This window comes from Amphiura filiformis, chromosome 5 (assembly GCF_039555335.1).
Source record: "Amphiura filiformis chromosome 5, Afil_fr2py, whole genome shotgun sequence".
In the NCBI taxonomy this organism is placed as follows: Eukaryota; Metazoa; Echinodermata; class Ophiuroidea; order Amphilepidida; family Amphiuridae; genus Amphiura; species Amphiura filiformis.
This window is the reverse complement of record NC_092632.1, coordinates 11,985,338-12,005,272: the sequence shown is the minus strand read 5'-3', so window position 1 is coordinate 12,005,272 and position 19,935 is coordinate 11,985,338. Positions and strand designations below refer to the sequence as shown.

The 19,935-nt window shown below is 34.6% G+C and overlaps 1 protein-coding gene across 13 annotated transcripts in view; it reads right to left on the bottom strand.

Annotated features, from left to right (window-relative positions):
- Window positions 1-17,986, bottom strand: part of LOC140152623 (uncharacterized) — a 59,019-nt gene extending 41,033 nt beyond the window's left edge. For 10 of the 13 annotated variants that reach the window (XM_072175033.1, XM_072175035.1, XM_072175038.1 and 7 more), the window contains exons 1-12: window positions 17,855-17,986; window positions 11,376-11,479; window positions 10,613-10,688; window positions 7,522-7,577; window positions 6,234-6,380; window positions 5,362-5,505; window positions 4,811-4,951; window positions 2,937-3,071; window positions 2,607-2,753; window positions 2,357-2,488; window positions 2,025-2,165; window positions 749-901 (exon numbers count right to left, since the gene is read on the bottom strand). In XM_072175033.1, the coding sequence (XP_072031134.1) occupies window positions 749-901; window positions 2,025-2,165; window positions 2,357-2,488; window positions 2,607-2,753; window positions 2,937-3,071; window positions 4,811-4,951; window positions 5,362-5,505; window positions 6,234-6,380; window positions 7,522-7,577; window positions 10,613-10,688; window positions 11,376-11,479; window positions 17,855-17,874 (1,396 nt within the window). In that variant the 5' untranslated portion in view covers window positions 17,875-17,986. The remainder of the gene's footprint in view (window positions 1-748; window positions 902-2,024; window positions 2,166-2,356; window positions 2,489-2,606; window positions 2,754-2,936; window positions 3,072-4,810; window positions 4,952-5,361; window positions 5,506-6,233; window positions 6,381-7,521; window positions 7,578-10,612; window positions 10,689-11,375; window positions 11,480-17,854) is intronic. The other 3 variants (XM_072175043.1, XM_072175042.1, XM_072175040.1) reach the window with 3 other exon arrangements.
- Between the last annotated feature and the right edge of the window lie 1,949 nt (window positions 17,987-19,935).

Below are 19,935 nucleotides of genomic sequence, written 5' to 3'. Positions count from 1 at the left end.
GATCCAAGTATCCTCTTTTTATGACATTTTTCAGTACATATTCACGAAAAAAGCCTATCCCCAAAATTTCAGTTGATTCCGATTTTGCGTTTGCGAGTTATGCATGATTATGTGTATTACACTGCTCCATAGACAATGCGTTGTAATTTCGTTCTGGTGCACCAGAACGAAATTCAAATTTCACGATATCTTTGAAAAACGAATTAATCTGCAAGAAATATTTTGTACATAAACATTATGTAGCCAGAGGTTTCCAGTGATATAAAAATCTCAACTTTTTTGAGAAAAGTGGGGGATGAGGCTGTGGATCACGAAATGCCCTTTAATATCTACAATCACCTTTTTATTTTTATGTAAATTAGATGAAAATTTATTGCATGCAACATAGCAGGCACTTGATTTATTATTATTGCTGTGAAGATAAGATGATAAAAGCTTATTTGGTTTTTGAGATACAGATTATATATCGCCACTTGAAAAACAATAAAATACATAATAAATATCACTGCTTGAAAAACAGTAAAATACATAAATAATACATTTGATCGCGCAAGATGCTTCACTTTAAATTGCAATTTCTCGGGAACCGTAATTGCGATTTTTGTGGAATAAAAAGTATGTTAAAGAAAAACAACTGCTCTTTTACCTGGAATGACAATGAAATATGACTATAAATGGGTGTTTTTGATGAGGGTCTTCACTTAATGTGACTGAATTGTACAATGCAGTTTGCGTAAAACAGCCTTACCATATGGAACTGTACAGAGGTGGCCTCCACATGCACTAGGACAACATTTAGTTTGTGGTGAATAAAGCCAGCATTCATTGTCACTGCTGCAGGTGTTTCCCCCGCAAACACCAACGGAGTCTGAACTTATCGGTGGACATCCTTCTGGAATGACTAAATGTGACAAGAAAACAATCGAAATATATTATATGTATTATATTTTTTAAATCATATGATCATCGACAATGTATACAGCCTGTCTCAAAAAAATGTGTAAGTGAATAGCGCCCTCCTTGGCAATTAGAAAATGCCGATGTGACACGATGCTTACATCAACGTCAAGGGCGTGTCCTTAGCTCTCAAATGCCGTTTGTTCTGTTCAATTTGCTTGTTTTAATCTCGAGTTTGTTTAGTAAACAACGAAAGGGTAAAATCACAATTGTGCCACTTTTACTAGGGAAGAGGGCTGTATGCATGTAAATCAATGATAGCGTCAAGTTTATCAAGAGTTCCTTCTTGAAATCAAAAGAATGCATCAATTACACAATAATACAAAATTGTTTAATACTGTTTTTACTGTTTTATAATGATGCAGGTATAATGATACTCTTTTAACCATTCAAACAGATTAAAAGATAAATAAATATTTCACATTCTGCTCTAAAACTAAATACATGTGCATGTCAATGATTTTAATATGGTAAATATTGTTCTATTTGTCACTAAAGGCATGTTAAAAGACAAACAAATATTGCACATTTTATAGGTTAATGAACGCGTTGGGAGAAAAATTAGACAACATAACGCACGCGCGCAGATGTTGATTTACATGTACAGCCATTTCCCCTAGTAAAAGTGGCACAATTGTGCGTTAATACCCTTTCGTTGTTAACTAAACATATCTCGAGATTAAAACAAGCAAATTGAATAGAACAAACGGTATTTGAGAGCTTAGACTGCGCCCTTGACGTTGACGTAAGCATCATGTCACAACCGTATTTTCGAATTGCCACAGCGGGCGCTTTTTACTTGCACAATTTTTTTCGAGACAGACTATATACAATCATTGACGTAAACAGGATGATTGACGCCAAAATTGTCTAACTATTAGTCTCAGAAATGTCTAGCAGTACAATAGAGCTACTGTATAGTTTTACTCTTTGAGTCAATCAATAATGATACTTATACCGTTAATATGCATTTTACATGAAATGCTATTGGCACGAATTATAATACACAGTCTGTTTCACATTGACCTTAAAGCGTTGAAGACAGAATGTTTTCAAGACGTTCATACCTGGAATAGCATTCAAGCAAACATGTCCACATCCGTTGGAACAGCATTTCTGCGTTTCTGTACAATTAATATCATACTGACATTCTTCGACACACGTCCCAAATCCTCCTTCAACGGCAGGGCAGTTGCCTGGTCTTGGCACTGTTAATGTAATTGAATACTTCAATTAAGTGAACATGTGCGATTTATCAAAAATATTTAAAATAATCATCATAAAAAAGAAACATGTTTGATAAAATATATAGCTAAAGTGTTTAGACAAATTTTATTTGGCACTACAAAAATAAACCAAATCATAAAGAATTCAGACAATTCTTCTGCCAAAAACTTACTTGGAACTGGTGCCGTACACACATGGCCACAGCCGTTTGAACAGCACTTGTTTTCGCCTTCACATGTGGAATCATCTGAGCATTCTTCACTACAGGTACCAAAAGAACCATCTGGTATCTCAGGGCACACAACTGAATTAAAATAAAGGTGGTCAAGGAGTTTAAGTTGGCATTATGACAGGTCAAATATTTAATTTCTATGAACCTAAATAGAACAATTTCTATGTAATTCTACGATTTAGTTACATACCCGGAATTGCTGGGACGCAGACATGTCCACATCCATTTGAACAACATTTATGTCCCGTCTCTCCACATTGCATATCAGTCTGGCATTGCTCGTCACAAGTTCCTACAACACCGTCTGGAACACTTGGGCACATACCGGGTCTAGGTGCTGAAATTGAGATTAATTTTAAAACTACATTTTTATTACTACACACGATAAGGCTCAATGGAACGTAATTTAACATTTAAGTTATAATCATCGTCAAAACCACTGGAACAATAAATATATCTTGATTCACATTTGTATTAATCTAGATATTATATTAAAGGGAATCAAGTTTGAAAGCCTCACCTGGTACTGCGTCCACGCAGCTATGACCACATCCATTGGAACAACATTTGTGGCCCTCCAATAAACAACTATCATCACTTAGACACTCTTCAACACAGGTTCCTGCAGTACCTTCGGGAACTTCAGGGCACATTGCTGGTCAAAACAATAGCCGTGTTGTAATGGTTACCTCAAGTTATAACTATCAACTTTATTTTCCATATCACACATATACGAAAGATATATAAACAAGATGACGAGTGTGAAAATGGCTAAGGAGCCAGTGATGCCTGAAAGAATTCTCCCCAATACTAATCAAATTACATTCTATGACGCTATTATCAAATAAGCGAAGAAATATAATGTACATAAAACATACTAGACAATACAAGACAAGGACGGTGCTCAAAGTTAACAGCACAATTATATTCGGAAATTTGTTTGTTTTCACTACGAAAGTGCTCAATTGCTTTTGATGATTGTCATGTTTAATTCAAGGAATGAGGCCACTAGTAAGAATGCCATCATCAGAAAATATTCTTTTGTTTTGTGTTAAATGAAGAGCATAAATATGTCTTTTCTGGTATTTTATTATGGGTACCGATGTTTAAATTGTGCTTCGTCTTACTGTTTTATTGCATATTTTATTTTGTACGTATTTTTAATAATATATATATGCCTTAAAACGAATTGGTCATTATTAATAAGATCTACTCGACTTTCCATGTTTTTGTTAGGAACAGAATAGAATAAGACCTAGAATATTAGCAGTTTTAGTAATGTCAGTAACAAAGACTATTTAGGTACGCCACAAATTATACCTTTTACATCCAACTCGCAAGACGTCTAATATAATAAGAAATTAATTCATAAAGAAGTAAACTACTCAGAAAAGTTTGAAAAGTTTTTTCAAGCACCTATATATCAGGTCATTTGCGATATGTTCATATCGTGTTTCAACAATCACCATTTTCATGGTTAAGTATGTCTTGTGAATGCAGTGGGGTCTCAACCAGAATGTTCCGTGCAGCAAGCTGCAATCCCATATCTTCGCAATCTGGGACCTAATGCAATCTTCCAAGATGATAAGACATCGCTCGGCCCACAGGGCCAGTCAACGACTTCCTACAGAATATGGTAGTAGCCAATGCAACCACACTGAATGACTTGCGACGAATCCTGGTTGAAGAATGGAATGCCATCACACAACAACGTGTGTCCAGGCTGGTAGCATGAAGAGGTGGTGCCAGGCTGTTGTGGCTGCATATGGTTTTTCCACCCGCTGTTGAGGTTAGTGACTACTGCTGTTTAAGCACAGAATAATGATTTTGTTTTTCTGTTTGAGACCAGACTACATTCACAAGACGTACACTCATCCATAATAATTTGATTGTTTCAAATGTGGAATTGTAAAGGGGAATAAATTAGCTGTACATTGATATGCAACACGATATCATTAACATGTCACAAATAATCTCAGATATAGATGTCGAATGTTTACTGACTATTGATATACACATCCATCAAAATACAATTCTTTCTGGGATTTTGGAAAAGCAATGTAGTAACGATACTGGCCGATAATACGAAAACACCTCAGGGACATCTTTTAAAATATTTGCATGGCCCTCGGTATTTTTAATGTTCAATATCTGGACCAATTGATGCTAGTTGATATTGACCAGTTGACAAATTAAATAATAAGTGGTTTTAGAATATCATTGCTGACCTTAATAATGCAATTACTATTACATCCAAAAATCATTTATAAAATGTGTACCAAATTTTGTTGATTCCTTTTACACTATCCAATTAAGTCACTGTATAAACCAGTATCATAAAAACATCAACTAGTCTATGCTATAAAATCATTAATATAATGATGAAGAACTTACTCAAACATTGGCCTTCATATGCAAGTTTTAAGTTAGTGTTGTTGCATTGAGCTGCCATCAGACCGCAAGGATTACCGTAGGTAATTCCATCATTTCCACACTGAGGATTGTATTCCAAAGTACATAGCAAGATTGGACATTCTGTCAAATAAGAGAATAAATAAAATTAAATCAGTAAATATCTTTCAACTGCTATGACAATTACCGCTGTATTCATTTCACTTCGTAAAATATACTAATATACACTATGAATTTTACTTCTTAACCCAAGTCAAGTACAATAGCTGAAATATTTGCCTGAATCAAGCTTTGATTAGATGCATGCTGATTATGTATCTCAAAAACATAGTATACGTGCACCACATGGGATGTTTTCAAAGACTTGTTACTGCACGATAAGCCAATGCAATTCAATTGCTGGATTTTGGACTTGTTCCTGATTATTATTATTATTTCATTGTCTCGGATCTGAAGAGCTTACGACAGTTTACTCTCCGTGATCATTGTCTTCATCAACATCCTAAATAGTAATTTAGTATTACCATGATTACCTTGAATTGGTTCTGCACACACGTTTCCGCAGCCATTTGAGCAACACTTTGATGTTCCTTGACATTCTAAGTCTTGAGTACATTCATTTACGCAAGTCCCTACCGTATCGGAAGGAACACTTGGGCATGCGCCTGGCTTGGTTGCTGTTGGAGCAAAATATTTAAAATTCATTTGAATGTACATCATGTTTGACATAGCATAGGCCCAGCAAACACAGGCTATATTTTGGAATTTTGGTTTTGGTAAAATGTTTTCAAAATGTTATGCCAAATATTTTGACAACACTTGAATAACATCATGTTAGAATATTTTCAGTAAGTTATCAAAAAACGTCTTTGAATGTTATGAAAATGTTTTATACCCTTTATATACCCTGTATATAACCCGACATTTAAACGTATTCTGGCAACATTTTCTAACCTTTTGTGAATGATGCGAAAATGTTTTGTCTTTAAAATGCTATAGAGTAAGCTTTTTGTTGAGCTTTAATGTTGTCACATTTGGAATTACCTACCCAGTAAACACAAAACGGTTTACCGAAAACGTTTAAATGCCGGGTTATATATAGGGTATACAATATTTTACAATAACGTTTTAAAAACGTTTTCATGACCGTTATATAACACGACATTTAAATTGTATTAAAACGTTTTAGATAAACGTTTTAAGAGCATTTTGTGTTTGCTGTTGTAGTCATTATAATTATATGCATACTTGCAATAAAATGAAATATATCTATAACGTACGCTGTTATATTTTCCTATCATTGTCCATACAGTAGTCAAGTACAGATATCTTGACAGATAACTTGATTGACAAGGAGTTTAGACAAAAGACCTACGGTATGAAGTTACCAGCAGAATGAACTTACCAACAGATGGACTACTATCTATACACGTACGGACACACCCATTAGAGCAGCACTTCTTCAGACCATTACAATCTGTGTCTACGCTACATTGTTGTGCGTCACATAGTCCGTCTGTTATATATGGACAGAAGAATGGCTTTGTGGTTCCTGCAAATGAGATAATACGGTAGGTGAATGATAATTATTTTCATTCGCCATTGGTCAACACTGTTTAACTATAAAAATATACATTAATGATGGGGTGTGGGTGGGTTATCGTGGTGTGTGTATTTGTGTATGACGGGGGTGAGGATGATTGCTTGACATAAAAACCGAAAATATACCTGAGCAGTATCATGCAACAAAATGCTACATTACTTTTTACTATAACCGGGTTTCTGGGCGGAAATTCGGAGCAAGTAAATCATAACTGTATTAAGTTAGCAAGGGGAGTTAGTTTTCTCATTCCCAAAATGCTTTTGTTTTTCATCGTGGTTCTTGCTATATCCATAACATGACTTTGTGTTTGTTTGTTTGTTTGCTTCTCTGTTTGTGTTTGCGGGGGTGGGGTGGGGGTGGGTGTGTAAGGGTACGTGTGATTGTGAGTGTGACTACGTATCGGTGTATAATGTTTATGCTTTGTGAGTTGTTGGTTTTCTATCGATGGTTAAGTGGAAAGGATGTGGACGAGAGCTTGCATTAGTGATCAAAACAACAGTGATTAAACAGTAAACAATGAAAGTACATTGTTACATTCTTTACACTACAGCGGCTAGTTTAATGTCGTAATATTATTTACTCATCTCTTGAAGTGTATCTATAACTGAAGTAGTAACACATACTAGGTGAAACAACACATAGAAAACGTTTTGGTGAAGTGCAAATTACACAACATTCAATGTCACTGATAATATTTCGTGTCATAATTTGCAATTGAATTGAAGTGTCATTGCGTGCCTGTAAGAAACGGACAATCACGATTTCCAATATCGCTCACATATTAACCCAAATAATAAAAACGGTCAGCACGATCAGTCAGATTCTTCAAGTGTTTAAAATTAATGGTGTATTATGTATAAATGTCATTTTCCCACAATGTGATGTAATATTTCAATTGATAAAGAGGGTAAAGACACATGGAAAGCAAAGGTTAAAGAAAACTTTTTATCAAAGAATTGCTAGCCTTCTTAAAATTATTTTCAACAGGTTTAGGCATAATAGAATTACCGTATTTTTATGGCCTTACAATTTTCTCATGGAATAATAGTATTAATTATAATGCAATATATAATATTATAAGGTAACTTACTGTCTGTACAGTTGGGCAGTTGATAGCAATCCCACATTTCTCCATCATTACAAGAACTTAGGCAAATAAACAGAAAAAATACTTGATGATGCATTACATTGTGATTAACTGCTTATGAAAAGCACATATGTGTGATGCCATCAAGCAAAATCAGTCGGAACTCGGAAATATTAAATTTTCAGTTTCTAATAGGATAGTAACAACATTTACAAAGCTGCTTTTTGCAGAAAACTCCATTGAAATTGAACATTCAGTTCCAAAGTTATGAGCAATTAAAGAGTTTCCAAAACAATAGGAAACAAAAGGAATTAATTCCTTTGTTTGTCTATATCTTTAAATCAATATGTCCCAGTTCCGACTGATTTGGCTTGATCGCATCACATATGTGACCAGCGCCAACAAAACCCGGAACAAGTCGCCAGATTTCATGATATTTGACTGTGGGACTAAGTGGACTTTGAAATCCATCCTTGAAAGTACTTATTAAATAGAGGTTTATTTAATCAATATTTTACAGTTGAACTATGCTAATCCCTATTCAGTCCTGTGTAAGACAGAAAAGCAATTGGCCTATTACTCAGATAGCAATTTGGCAAAATTATCAAGGTATCATTACAAAATTATCCATATCTTTAAAAATATTGATACTACGTATATAATTTTTGTATCATTTTTAACGCTTATTGTCTTGTGCTTATATTTTTATTCAATCATAAAATGCCAAAAATGCGACTTTTTACTGGCTTTGTCAGAGCGAGTCACATATTGTGATCAATTACTGTAGGAAAGAAATATCATGCTATTTACCCTATGAACTTGGTAGTAGAGTATGTTAGTCAAACAGACAAATAACATGAATAATGCGATTAGGATGAGTGAATACATAGAGAAACATGCCTCTATTCAACAGTAGAACTCATGCTGAGTGATACATAATTAGTCAACAAAATCCAAACAGTTGATAGATTGCTGTAAAAACTTGCAAACTTGTAATTGGTAGGATTTGCAATAAACAAACTTCCATTCGGAGTATCATTTATATTTGTTGGTCATTGGCAACCGAAGATAATTCAATAAATAAGCTTATCTCAAACACATTCTGTACAATATGTCGTAATAAAGCCAAAGGAATATTATATTTAAAGGTTCAGTGCGCGTGTGCTCCTACAGAAAATCTGTCAAATAGAAAACTCAAAAAAACTTGCAGCAAACAGAACTAACACATCGACCAACACAACGCCGCCGATGACTTCATGACACAGTAACCTTTCACAGTATTTTTGAGCAGTTGAATTTGTTTTGTGTAAATTGTAAGCATCGGTATTCGTGCACGAGACAAAAGAAAAATCTATGAGGTCTTTCCCAAAATAATCAAAATTGTGTGGCAGGGCTTTGCTTGGTTGAGTTTTTAAAATGACGGCGATGGGTCGATAGGGATAGGACTAGGTGAAAGGTGAATTATTTAGTTGGTTTTATGAGCAGCTTAACAACATGACCTATTTTCCATATTGAATATTGAATTTTCACTCCCTGTAGAATCAAAAGTTGGCATTATGGTAAGCGATCAATTTCATTTTCTGGTTCACATTAGTATTGTTGTAAGTGACTTTAATAATGATATTGCACGCAATGTTTATGTCACATAGAGTAGTGCATTAAAATATGTAATGAAATATGTAGTGTGTAAGATTTGGGTATTCACCGTGAAAGTAGTGATGTAACAGGATTAATTATCACAGCAATGAATGTGCACAATAATCAGACCGAACTCATCACCACCGGTTGAATACAAAATCATTCTCTTCAAAGACACTACCCTTAAGTGCGATGCGAGTCAGATATACCAGGCTTAAAAAATGATGTTTGGCTGGATTTAACCAATCAAATATTAGTTGCAACTCAAACTGAATAATACACATTAAATGCAATAAATAACTGGTAAGGTATCATATTGATGCTTCTCTACTTTTCTTTTTGTGCCACGATGTTATTTTCCAGTTTTCCCCAAATGCAAATAATGCGTGCAAAGGGTTCAACACCACTAATTATCGATTACACGGGTTTAAATGGGAAAATGGCTAATTTCGGGTGAAATTTTCTCACATTCAGAACTCTCACAGTTAAATGCCACTAATATCAGGTGAAACTATATTATTTAGATGCCAAATGATCAAAAACTCAACATAGGTTGACCTGAGACTTTTCTTGTTTTAACGCACTGAACCATAAACCTCTTGAAATGACAGTGCGCCCTCGAAGCTGAAAGCTACAATATGAATGGGCGAATTTATTAAAAACAATGCCGTGCGTATGAATTTTGGTACCATTACAACGAAAATGTCATATAACGAGAAAAAAATACTATTTTGAAGCATCAAACCCTCAAATGTATATTTTGGGCTATATAACTTGGTCAATTTCAGTGATTTTAAAGCAGTCTTTTCAGATGCCATGCACACAAATAGTTACTCGTCGTATTTCCATGCATCGCCCAGGCCTATTAGTGGTATATAATTAAAGCATGCATCTACGCACATTGAAAAAGGATGATGAGTTCACCGTCCTTTTTCAATGACATTTAATGTTCAACCATGATCTTGTTACAAGGAACTGAAATATGAGTTGCATTAAGTACTGGGGTATGAACGTTTGGACAGTTTTTTATGGGACATGAGAGCACATCAGACATATCGAATTGCATTCTGAATACGAAGAATGTATATCAAATAATTTTGATTTTTTTTTGAAGTTCGCGATATCTTATGGCAAATGGTTAGAAATTGATGATGTGCTCTCATGTCCCACAAAAAATACTGTCCAAACGTTCATACCAGAGCCCTTAACAACACTTCATCGATAGATTCTCACACAATTTGATCCCGGATTGTATTGGCGTACTCGAACTCCCGATTCCAGAAAAATATGCCACTATTTTATGGGATTAAAGCAAATTGTCTGTTTTGCATCTTCGTCAAATGGATTATCGTGATGTAGGTCTAGCTATGGGACATTTCAATTATTTCACTGCAAGACTTGAAGAAATTTTAGAACGATAATTAAATAATTACAGCTATTTTGATTTAAAACTCACCATGCATGGACCTGTGGACATTCTCCTGTAGCAATGAATTCCCCTGGAGTACATGGAGGGTTTTGCGTGTTCCCACCTGAAAGATAGATAAATACACATGTACATCAGTCAAGTCCGGGATTCAAGTAGTATCAGCAAAAAAATGTTGCATTGCTTCGATCAGTGGCATAGCCAGATTTTTTTTCAGAAGGGGCCAATGGGTGGGTGAAAGGTGACGAAAATGTTTAAAAAATGATAACTTGCTCCGATAGCATAATAATGAACTATTCCTTTTATGTGACTGTCGGGATGTGACTCAGTTCTAAACAATTATAATGCATATCAATAAATGTAAATAACATTGATTAAGCTATGCAATAGGGGCCTACTTTATTTTTTTCAAACACGATAGAACTTATAGCAGCTAGCTAAATAAGTGTTACATAAGACTAATGGCATCCAATAAACCTGAGACTATTTGCTGTTTGACGAAAATAACAATTTCAGAGGCTTTGCAATAATTATGTGTACCCACGGGATGGTGAATTCTCAAAATGGTCTGCCAAAAAGCGCTTGCTACGCACACCAACCTCGCTGTGGCCGTCCAAAAAAGAATGAAACAAGCCAGATTTTGAAGAACCCAAATTTAAACCTTAAATTGTCACGTATAAATGTGACATCCGTAAGTAAATTATCGAAATAATATCAATGTCAAATAATACTGGCCCTCCCCAATATATAACAATGGAGGGGGCACATGATTATTGTACCACCTCTTACGTACTGTGTAGAAGTGCCACCAGTATGAGGAGGAAGACAGATTTCAGCGTCGACATCCTTGCGTGTTCTTGTAGCCGGTGGTTACAGAGTCCACTAACGGTGTCCGATCTACATGAGAATGTTATTGAATAAATTGAAATACATCAAGGTCAAAACATTATCATGATTATTGGAGACACAAGTCAGGAATAACCAGCGTCACTAATACATAAAGAGAAATCTTCCGCGTCATTTAAGGTGCTGCACGGCGGCATCTTTTGAAGTCAAAGTTAAATATCATCACATCACATTTCCGGATTGCATTGCCTTCGGATCTTTCCATCATACCATGATTCGCATGAATTTAAGAACGAATTCTACTCGTGGGCATGCAATCCTGGGGGAACGGGGACATGTCCACCGTAACTGGCCCATGCAAGTTTGGCAAAATAAAATACATTTTGGTCTTTTTAGCCACTTTTGGGCAATTCAGAACCAGGGTTTCAGGACGAATGTATCGTAATGTGAGTAGTCCTCTCTCTTGAAACATTAAAATTCTAATATCATGTCAAGGAAAAGACACAAAATATCGGTCCCTGATATAATAACAAAAGTATTATTTATTTTAGCACAAAATACATAAAATAAGGACGTCATTTGAAACAAATTATTCATGTTATTTGAACCCGAAAATGATTGAAGCCTGTATTTTGCGCATAAAATATTCCCAATGGATTTTTTTTGGGGGGGGGGGATACATCAAGAGAGTTTTAAAAAGGAGGGCAAATAAATACCTATTCAGTATTCAGGTATATAATGCTATATGGGGCACAAAATATATCTACATGCGCACAAATTTCAAAGTCAGATCTAATCCACTCCAAGACTTAGTTCCACTATTATTAATGTGAATCTGATATTATCGGCGAAATAAACATCTACCAAAAAGTAATAATTACCCCTTTAAACAATGGCCAATATTCCTAAAAATAATAATATGCAGTCAAAGCAGAATTTATTTCTGCACATTATGACACCTCATTTGCTCTAATAGTCCCAATATTGATGTTGCAACATAGTAATTGTATTCAGTATCCATTAAAGGAAATCTTATCAGCTCTCATTGGATTATTCATTTTGTTTCATGCATTTGGAGGGGATCAAAATCTGTGATAATCAATAACAATATTGTCATTATTCACAAGTCATCAATGATCTGACTAACAAAGTCCTAAATGGCCTCAATTGCAAGTTGTCCGTTCAGTGGTGAAATTAGATTCGAAATTTACTGATTTGAAAAGAAAACATTGAACTTGTTATGTTTTAATATAGGATTAAGTAAACAATACCCACTGATGTGAATAATGACTTTTTTTAAATTTATTGTTACGTGTTTTGCCCTCCTCCATATCCACGAAACAAGAAGGTTAATCCAATGAGCGCAAAACACATTTTCTTCCCTGGACGTACATGTTCACTGCGGGTTCACTGAATACAAGGCAATAGGACTTTGCTGCAACTTTCAAATCTTGAGTTACTTTCATTTAAATGTACGCTGATGCGACATCAATATTCATGATATTGGGACTATTGCAATTAATGAGGTGTCATAATGCGCAGAAATTAATTCTGCTTCGACTGCATATTCAAAATTGGCATACGACAACCGTTTAGGAATAATAGCCAATATTTAAAGGGGGATGGGTAATTACTTTTTGGTAGATGTTTAGGTTTAACACATAAAAGTGTAATCATATTCCCTATTTTGGTCACTTCGGATAAAGCTTATAACAAATTCTTAATTATGTTTCATATTTCTACCAATAACAACGGTATAGGCCAATGATAGATCAAAAGTTGGAATTCCTTCTAAATTAGTCGCGGTCCATCGAGTGATTGCCACTTCTTGGCTATTTTCAACGCCACTTGTAATTGTTATTTACCCAAATAAAATGAAATCAATAAGCGTTTTCTGGCTGACTGAATAATACCCTAATAACCATGACCAAAAAAACCCATGCCACCACCAGCTTAGTAATAACTGGACAATGACAACCCACTTTGGGCCTCAAGCAACAAAAACAAAATTGAGAAATATAGGTCAATGAGTTGAACGAGCGACCTTTTTAAACCATAGAAACTTATAGAGTGTCACTAGAAAGTCATTTTGGCCTGATTACAAGAAAAATAACAAATTTTGACAAAATAAGTGAAATTTTCTTACTTTGTCAATTATTTTGTCAATAGTGTAAGTGCCTAAATACAAAAATCCCAATTCAACTTTTGCATCATCTGCCGTTACTGATATCTCAATTCAAAGGAAACATCCTTATTTTATGGTCACTTTGGCTATCAGGTCATTTATCACCTTAGTTATTGTGCTGACTGTATATTTTCTACGTTTTTATGTTACATAATTATTATTATCATTAACGTTCTATAATATTGCAACCCATTTTAGCCATACTGATGATGATTAACGTTAAGGCAGAATAAATTCATCTATTCTGGCGATTTACAATATTGTTGATATTAGCAGTTGATCTTCCTTGTCCAATTTTTGCCTTCCATGGTCGATATCGCCGTTCTAGCCAATATTGGATTTTCAAGCGAGTGTGATAATAACGTTGAAAACAGCTCCACTAAGGATTCCAAGTGATCAATAAAAGAAAATGGGTCTACTCTAATTGTAAATTACAGTTTTACTATGCATTCGCGTATAACATCACATTATGTTCCTGTGTTATATTTGTATTACGCGGGCTTTGGATGTCGACATTTTCCCATTATGCACTGCGTATTTTGACCTCTCCTCCAGCAAACGCTGGAGGCGCATCGTATTGTGAATAAACCGAATTCCACAATCATTGGTCGATAATAGCCGCAGTCTACGATACCCGTCACCATTTTCTAGTTTCCAGTCAATTCTTTATCTATCACTTCATCAAACTGCTGTGAGAAAGGCAGGATGCAGGATTTTTCATGATCGTATGTACAAATAAGTATTTCACAAAAAGTAACTCAGCCGTTACAAATTAGCCTATACAGGGTGTCCCATAAAAAATTATAGAGTAAATAAAATTGAACGTAAGTCGAGAAATAGACATCAGAATAAAAAAATTAAAATATAGTGCATAGCCTATTTTATTGCGCATCACATACAAAAATTTAATTTGATTCGGTTGACTGGTTGCGAAGAAATGAACGATTACATAATGCGTGCATCAATGAAGTTCGTTCCAAGTTTGATCAACAAGCGCTTTTTCATACTCGCTCACCGCTTCCTAAAGTTTGTGTATCTCATTAAATTTAGTCAACATTATCTATTTTATAATCCGACGTTGCTATGTTATTCATGCTTTCACTGAGGATGAATAACAGTTTGTCCGAAAAACTTTGATTTATACAATTGGAAGCTTTCCAACTTTAATTCTTTAGGTTGTGCAAATATGTTATATTTTAACTTTCCAAAGAATATTTGAGCCAAGAATGACAATGTTCAAGTGCTTACAGCTTTACGTGTTATTTGATACCATTCAACATTAATGTTGAAGTTTTAAAAGATTTAAACTTTGCATTGCAATTTCTTGGAAATATTCCAAAAACATTAATATGTGTAAGAAATTTTTTAAGCCAGCTGGAATTCTTTATGCAATCAATCATTCGAAAAAGATATTTACAAGTACCGAGCATCATCTTACATGCAAGCTTTCATTTTCAATATTGTGCAGGTTTTCAAATTCGAACAAAACCCAATTAAATGTTTTGCAAGAAGCAGATTGCTTATAAAGAACGAAAAGGATTTCACCGAACAAAATATGAAGCCCTTTGACAGTTATTAACCAATAGTGCGCATTGTGTTGAATGATCTTTCTTTCAAACTTAGAATGAAGTGAATTGACGCATGCGTTATGTAATCGCTCATTTCTTCGCAATCAGTAAATCGATTCCAGTAAAATTAGCGTATAAGATGCAGAATAAGACGCGCTGATGTTTAGATTTTTGGATTTTGACGTCTATTTCTCGACTTACGTCCAAATTCATTCGCCCGGTAATTTTTTTTCTGGGACACCCTGTAGTTTACGTCACATTATTTTAACATTATCACGATGATACTTACTGATGAGGTTTAGGTTTTGGAAAACGACTGATATTTCCAAATATAATGTCGGGTCTCGCGTGGGGTCCACTGAAAAGGATCCAAATGGGTAGCCTAATGTAGACCGAACTACATAAATATGTAGACCGAACTGTCATGTAATTGTATGGAAATACAAAATAAGGGGTCTGTCTTAGATTGTATGGCGTTGTTAGGCTCGTTCATTTATTGCACCTGTAATTAATTTACGTCTTGCATGTCACCATCATCTTTGCTACAAAACTGATCTACACGTTGTCATTGTTTTCTTCTTTTCTAAGCAGAAACTGACGGAAATTAAATTAATTAATAATTTCGCGATCATTTTAAAGACAAAGAATTGCTTATAGTAATATTTATGCAAAAAAATATACATGGCAGTGCTGTATTATGTTCATCCCTGGTCCCTTGAAAATACTAAAATTAAAGAAATTAAAGATTGGCAAGCGTTACATGCACCTGCATTTATATGATTATTTAAGCGTCTTTAAAATATCGTAAAACATTGCTTTACAAAATGTTGTAAGAGAAACTGTTCTTTCAATCTTGTTTAACATAATGCTTAAAGTCGTCAATGGCCTGGCTGTGAATGTTCTCTGACTCTCCTGAACATGTATACATAGTAACATAGTATACTAAGACGCGTTATTTAGCCATCGCATACATGTGGGTTTTATTTGAAAATGTTTTATATTTTCAATCCTGATAATTTACATAAGTAAGCACGTTCTACTGCCTTAATCCATTTTGAAATATCCTGTTTATTATTCCTCTTACCATTCTTTTTAGTTTAGAAAATGTATTTGAACTAATATAAATTCACATGCCTAAATCACGTCTCCGAGTCCTGTAGCTATACCAATAAGAAACACATATCCTTTCTTAGGAAGTCCTTAAACTTAAATTACAAAACTCCTGTAAGGCACCAATTGATGAAGTACAAGTGTAACTTATTGCGGCGGTCTGTCTGCGTAGTATGTTGATGTAACATGGTGTACCTTTTGTTTACAAGGCTCTGCAAGTCTGAAACTGCCATGTAACATTTCAAATTATATTTCAAAATTGTTTTTGAGATATTAAGAAAAAACTTAAAATATTTGGAAAAGTTTTAGAGACATGTTTTCATCTTTAGGGGACCTACATAATACATTAGCATTTTTGTAAAAAATGGATTTGGATCCTTCTTCCCCTTAGGAACTCAATTGGAAATGTTTTTAAATGACCAATTTGCTTGATATGGAAAAAGCCCGGTTATTTGGTGAGAACTTATAACATTGCATGTTAAAATAGAGTCATTTAGAAAGCCAAAATGAGGACTTAATAAAAGAATATACAAATATATTTGTGAATATGTCTGCTCACCCCTGTCACCCATATTCACTGTTGAGTGTCTCACGGATTTTCAAACTCTTCAAAAGGCATAGATACTGTCCACCGATCTCATTTGTGAAATAAGTGCAATGTTCCCTTTACAATAATACAGGCTATATTAAAATGATTGGTACCCATCAATTTTGATGTTGATTGAAAAGCATGCCTCTTCCAAATGCCAAGTTGTATGAATACTCTCGAAATGTCCAGAATGTATAGTTTATGACTTGTTATACAATCTACTTGGATCTTATGTTAAATTTTGATGTGTCAGACTCATCCATTATCAATGAAAACTGATGGGTACAACTCATTTTGATACAGCTTGTACCCTCAGCATTTTCATTGCCATAGATATTGACATTGCTGACAATAATGAAAAGCGATTTCAAGAGCAATTATTTGTAACAATTATTAAATGTTTTATTTTAATGATATTATGATTTATTTGTAACAACGAAAGTATAATTACATAAAGAAAGGCAAGCTGTTGCTTATGTCGGCTGAAATTCTGGAATACCCGGCAGCTGTTACAATTATTGTTTCGGATGATAATACTCAAAATTCACGATTCAAGCTTTAGACTTTAAGTCTAACTGTGCATGGTTAAGTATATAATACCAAACAACTGGTAGTGGCAGCGGAATGTAGGCGAAATGCTTTGACACCCGTCTAATTATGTATCTAATATAATCCCTTACTGTGACGAGAAACTAACCCCCAAATAGTAAGATGAATAGGTTGAAATATTTAACTTACTTTATCTATATGCCTACGATATTAACAAAAATAAATTAATGCATTGTCATATGCAACATGTGTAACATGACCTGTCAAATTACAATTTCTGTAGAAAAAAAGCAATGTATTCATTAAAACAATACAACGCACACATAAGAATATAAATGCTAATGTGTGCGAAGAAGTACAAATTCTACCCAACTTTGCCTTGTTTACGATAGGCAAGTACAATGTTGCTTTAATAATCGCCTTACCTTATCGGGCCCGATATCATACGATTAATGATCACTTATTAAACTACCATTTGTTAACAATCGTAAGCAGGAAGAAAACAACTACTGCACTGGTACGTAGCGTTCACCACTACTGCGGGTGCTCAACTTCTGTCGTTCCACTATATGCGTCGATTTAATGAAAAAAATAAAATATTGAAAGTTGGGGTGTCAGGGAACTGACGTCACACAATACAAATAAAAGACACAATAGCTTGATTTGCTTGGTGATTGTGAAAGTACTCGGGGCCCTGCAATGTCAATTCGATCAAACCGATCAAATATGAGCGATTAAACAAATAATTTTGACCCACTGTCTAATTTTTTAAAGTACACTGTCACCTAATGTTCCTGAACACGGTAAATGGTGACTACTTTATTTTACTATTTCCCCTTACGCAAGTATAATAGATATCAACACAATATGGTTGGACTATTTCAGCCTAAAGAGCAGCGATAACAAGAAAAGAAAAGAAAAAAAAAGAAGATTAATGAATATCATATACAACAAGATATCAGTGTATTTCGATAACGATTGTTCCAAATCACAACAATTGACTATTCTAGAAATTACACCCCCCCCCCAAGAAGGCATGACATTTTGCACTTCTAAGATTCATTGACCAGTATTTCTTTAATTGGAAAAAATGGGAATTCTCAGTGCGGGGAAAATTAAAAAAGGATTTATCAGAAAAAAAATTTAGATTAAGATTTTTGGGAAGTTACAGGTCTTCCTTATAGTCATTTGGAAGTGTATCATTAGTTTATGTAGCTGCTTAATTAGTCATCTTAAAAATTACGCTATAAATGACAATAGGAATAGAAGTCCGAATTAAATATTTTAATCTATTTGCTAATGTGTTACACCATATACATAATGTTATAATCCTAAATCAAGACATTGCTAGATCTATACAGTATGTAAATATATGAATAAAGAAAGTCTTTAACCCAATAGGCATATAATTGTCAATACTTGGAAAGATTAAAGTCGTAGCAAAGGTCGCTAAGTACTTGAAGCATCCATCCGTTTGTGTTGCTCAATCTTTACGTAAGTAAATTTTGAGGTGGGCATTTGTCCATTGTTCTCTACTGTGGTAGCTTGACTTATAACCTGGTGACCAAGTTTTGCCAGGATCTTGATAGGACCCTTCAACTTATTCCAATCGTGCTGTTCAAGGCTTTGTTTCCAATTAATAATCACTTGTATTATAGTTCATCGTCGGCATGTGCCTAAAATAACATGGAGAAGAGCCTTGCAGAGCATGGAGAAGAGCCTTGCAGAGTATAGGAAGGAGTAGATATTAGAGCAAAGCCAGAAATACAGGCAAATATGGAACCATAGAGCGATGGCCTTTTTGCAGGAGTATGGAGGCTAGACATGCTAGATGATGAGGTGTATTGGAGGCATTTTCTAGAAATTAGGAAATGCTTTGATCATGATTTAAACAGAATAATTGAATCTGGTATAATGTACACTGATAAATATGCCTTTTGTTTGGAGCAAATCGGACATACGGTTTCCATAATACATCAATTTATATTTTCTTTGTTTTTGTCAATAATCAATATAGGCTAGTTAATGAGCTAAAAGGACTGGAAAGGTTCATTAATATGGTAAAAATCAACGCATAAATGTTCAAGGTTCAATTCCCGGGCGGGATCACTTTTCCTCTTTCCTCCTTTAATCATTGCTCGACGGCGAAACTGATAAAATTGCATTATAGTATGTTCTCTTTGAATTTCTCCTTTGCCCTTTTCTCTTTCGGCCACACTCGGCCCCAGGCCACGAAAGTTGAAGGTGGTCGGTTCGATTCATTTCATGTGTTTTGTATTTTGATTAGTGGCCTATCGATCAGGTAAGTAATCTAAGCAATACTACATTAGTGGTTTATTGATATTACAAGCAAATCACAAATGGCAATGGTCCATACAACAATACCGGTGGTATTCCACCATCATGGGGATCAAGAAACTAAAAATTTACATTTTTGTTCAGACGATCTAAAATGAAGCACATATACATGTAGTTTCATGTAATTTTTTACTGGTGTTAGGAGGAA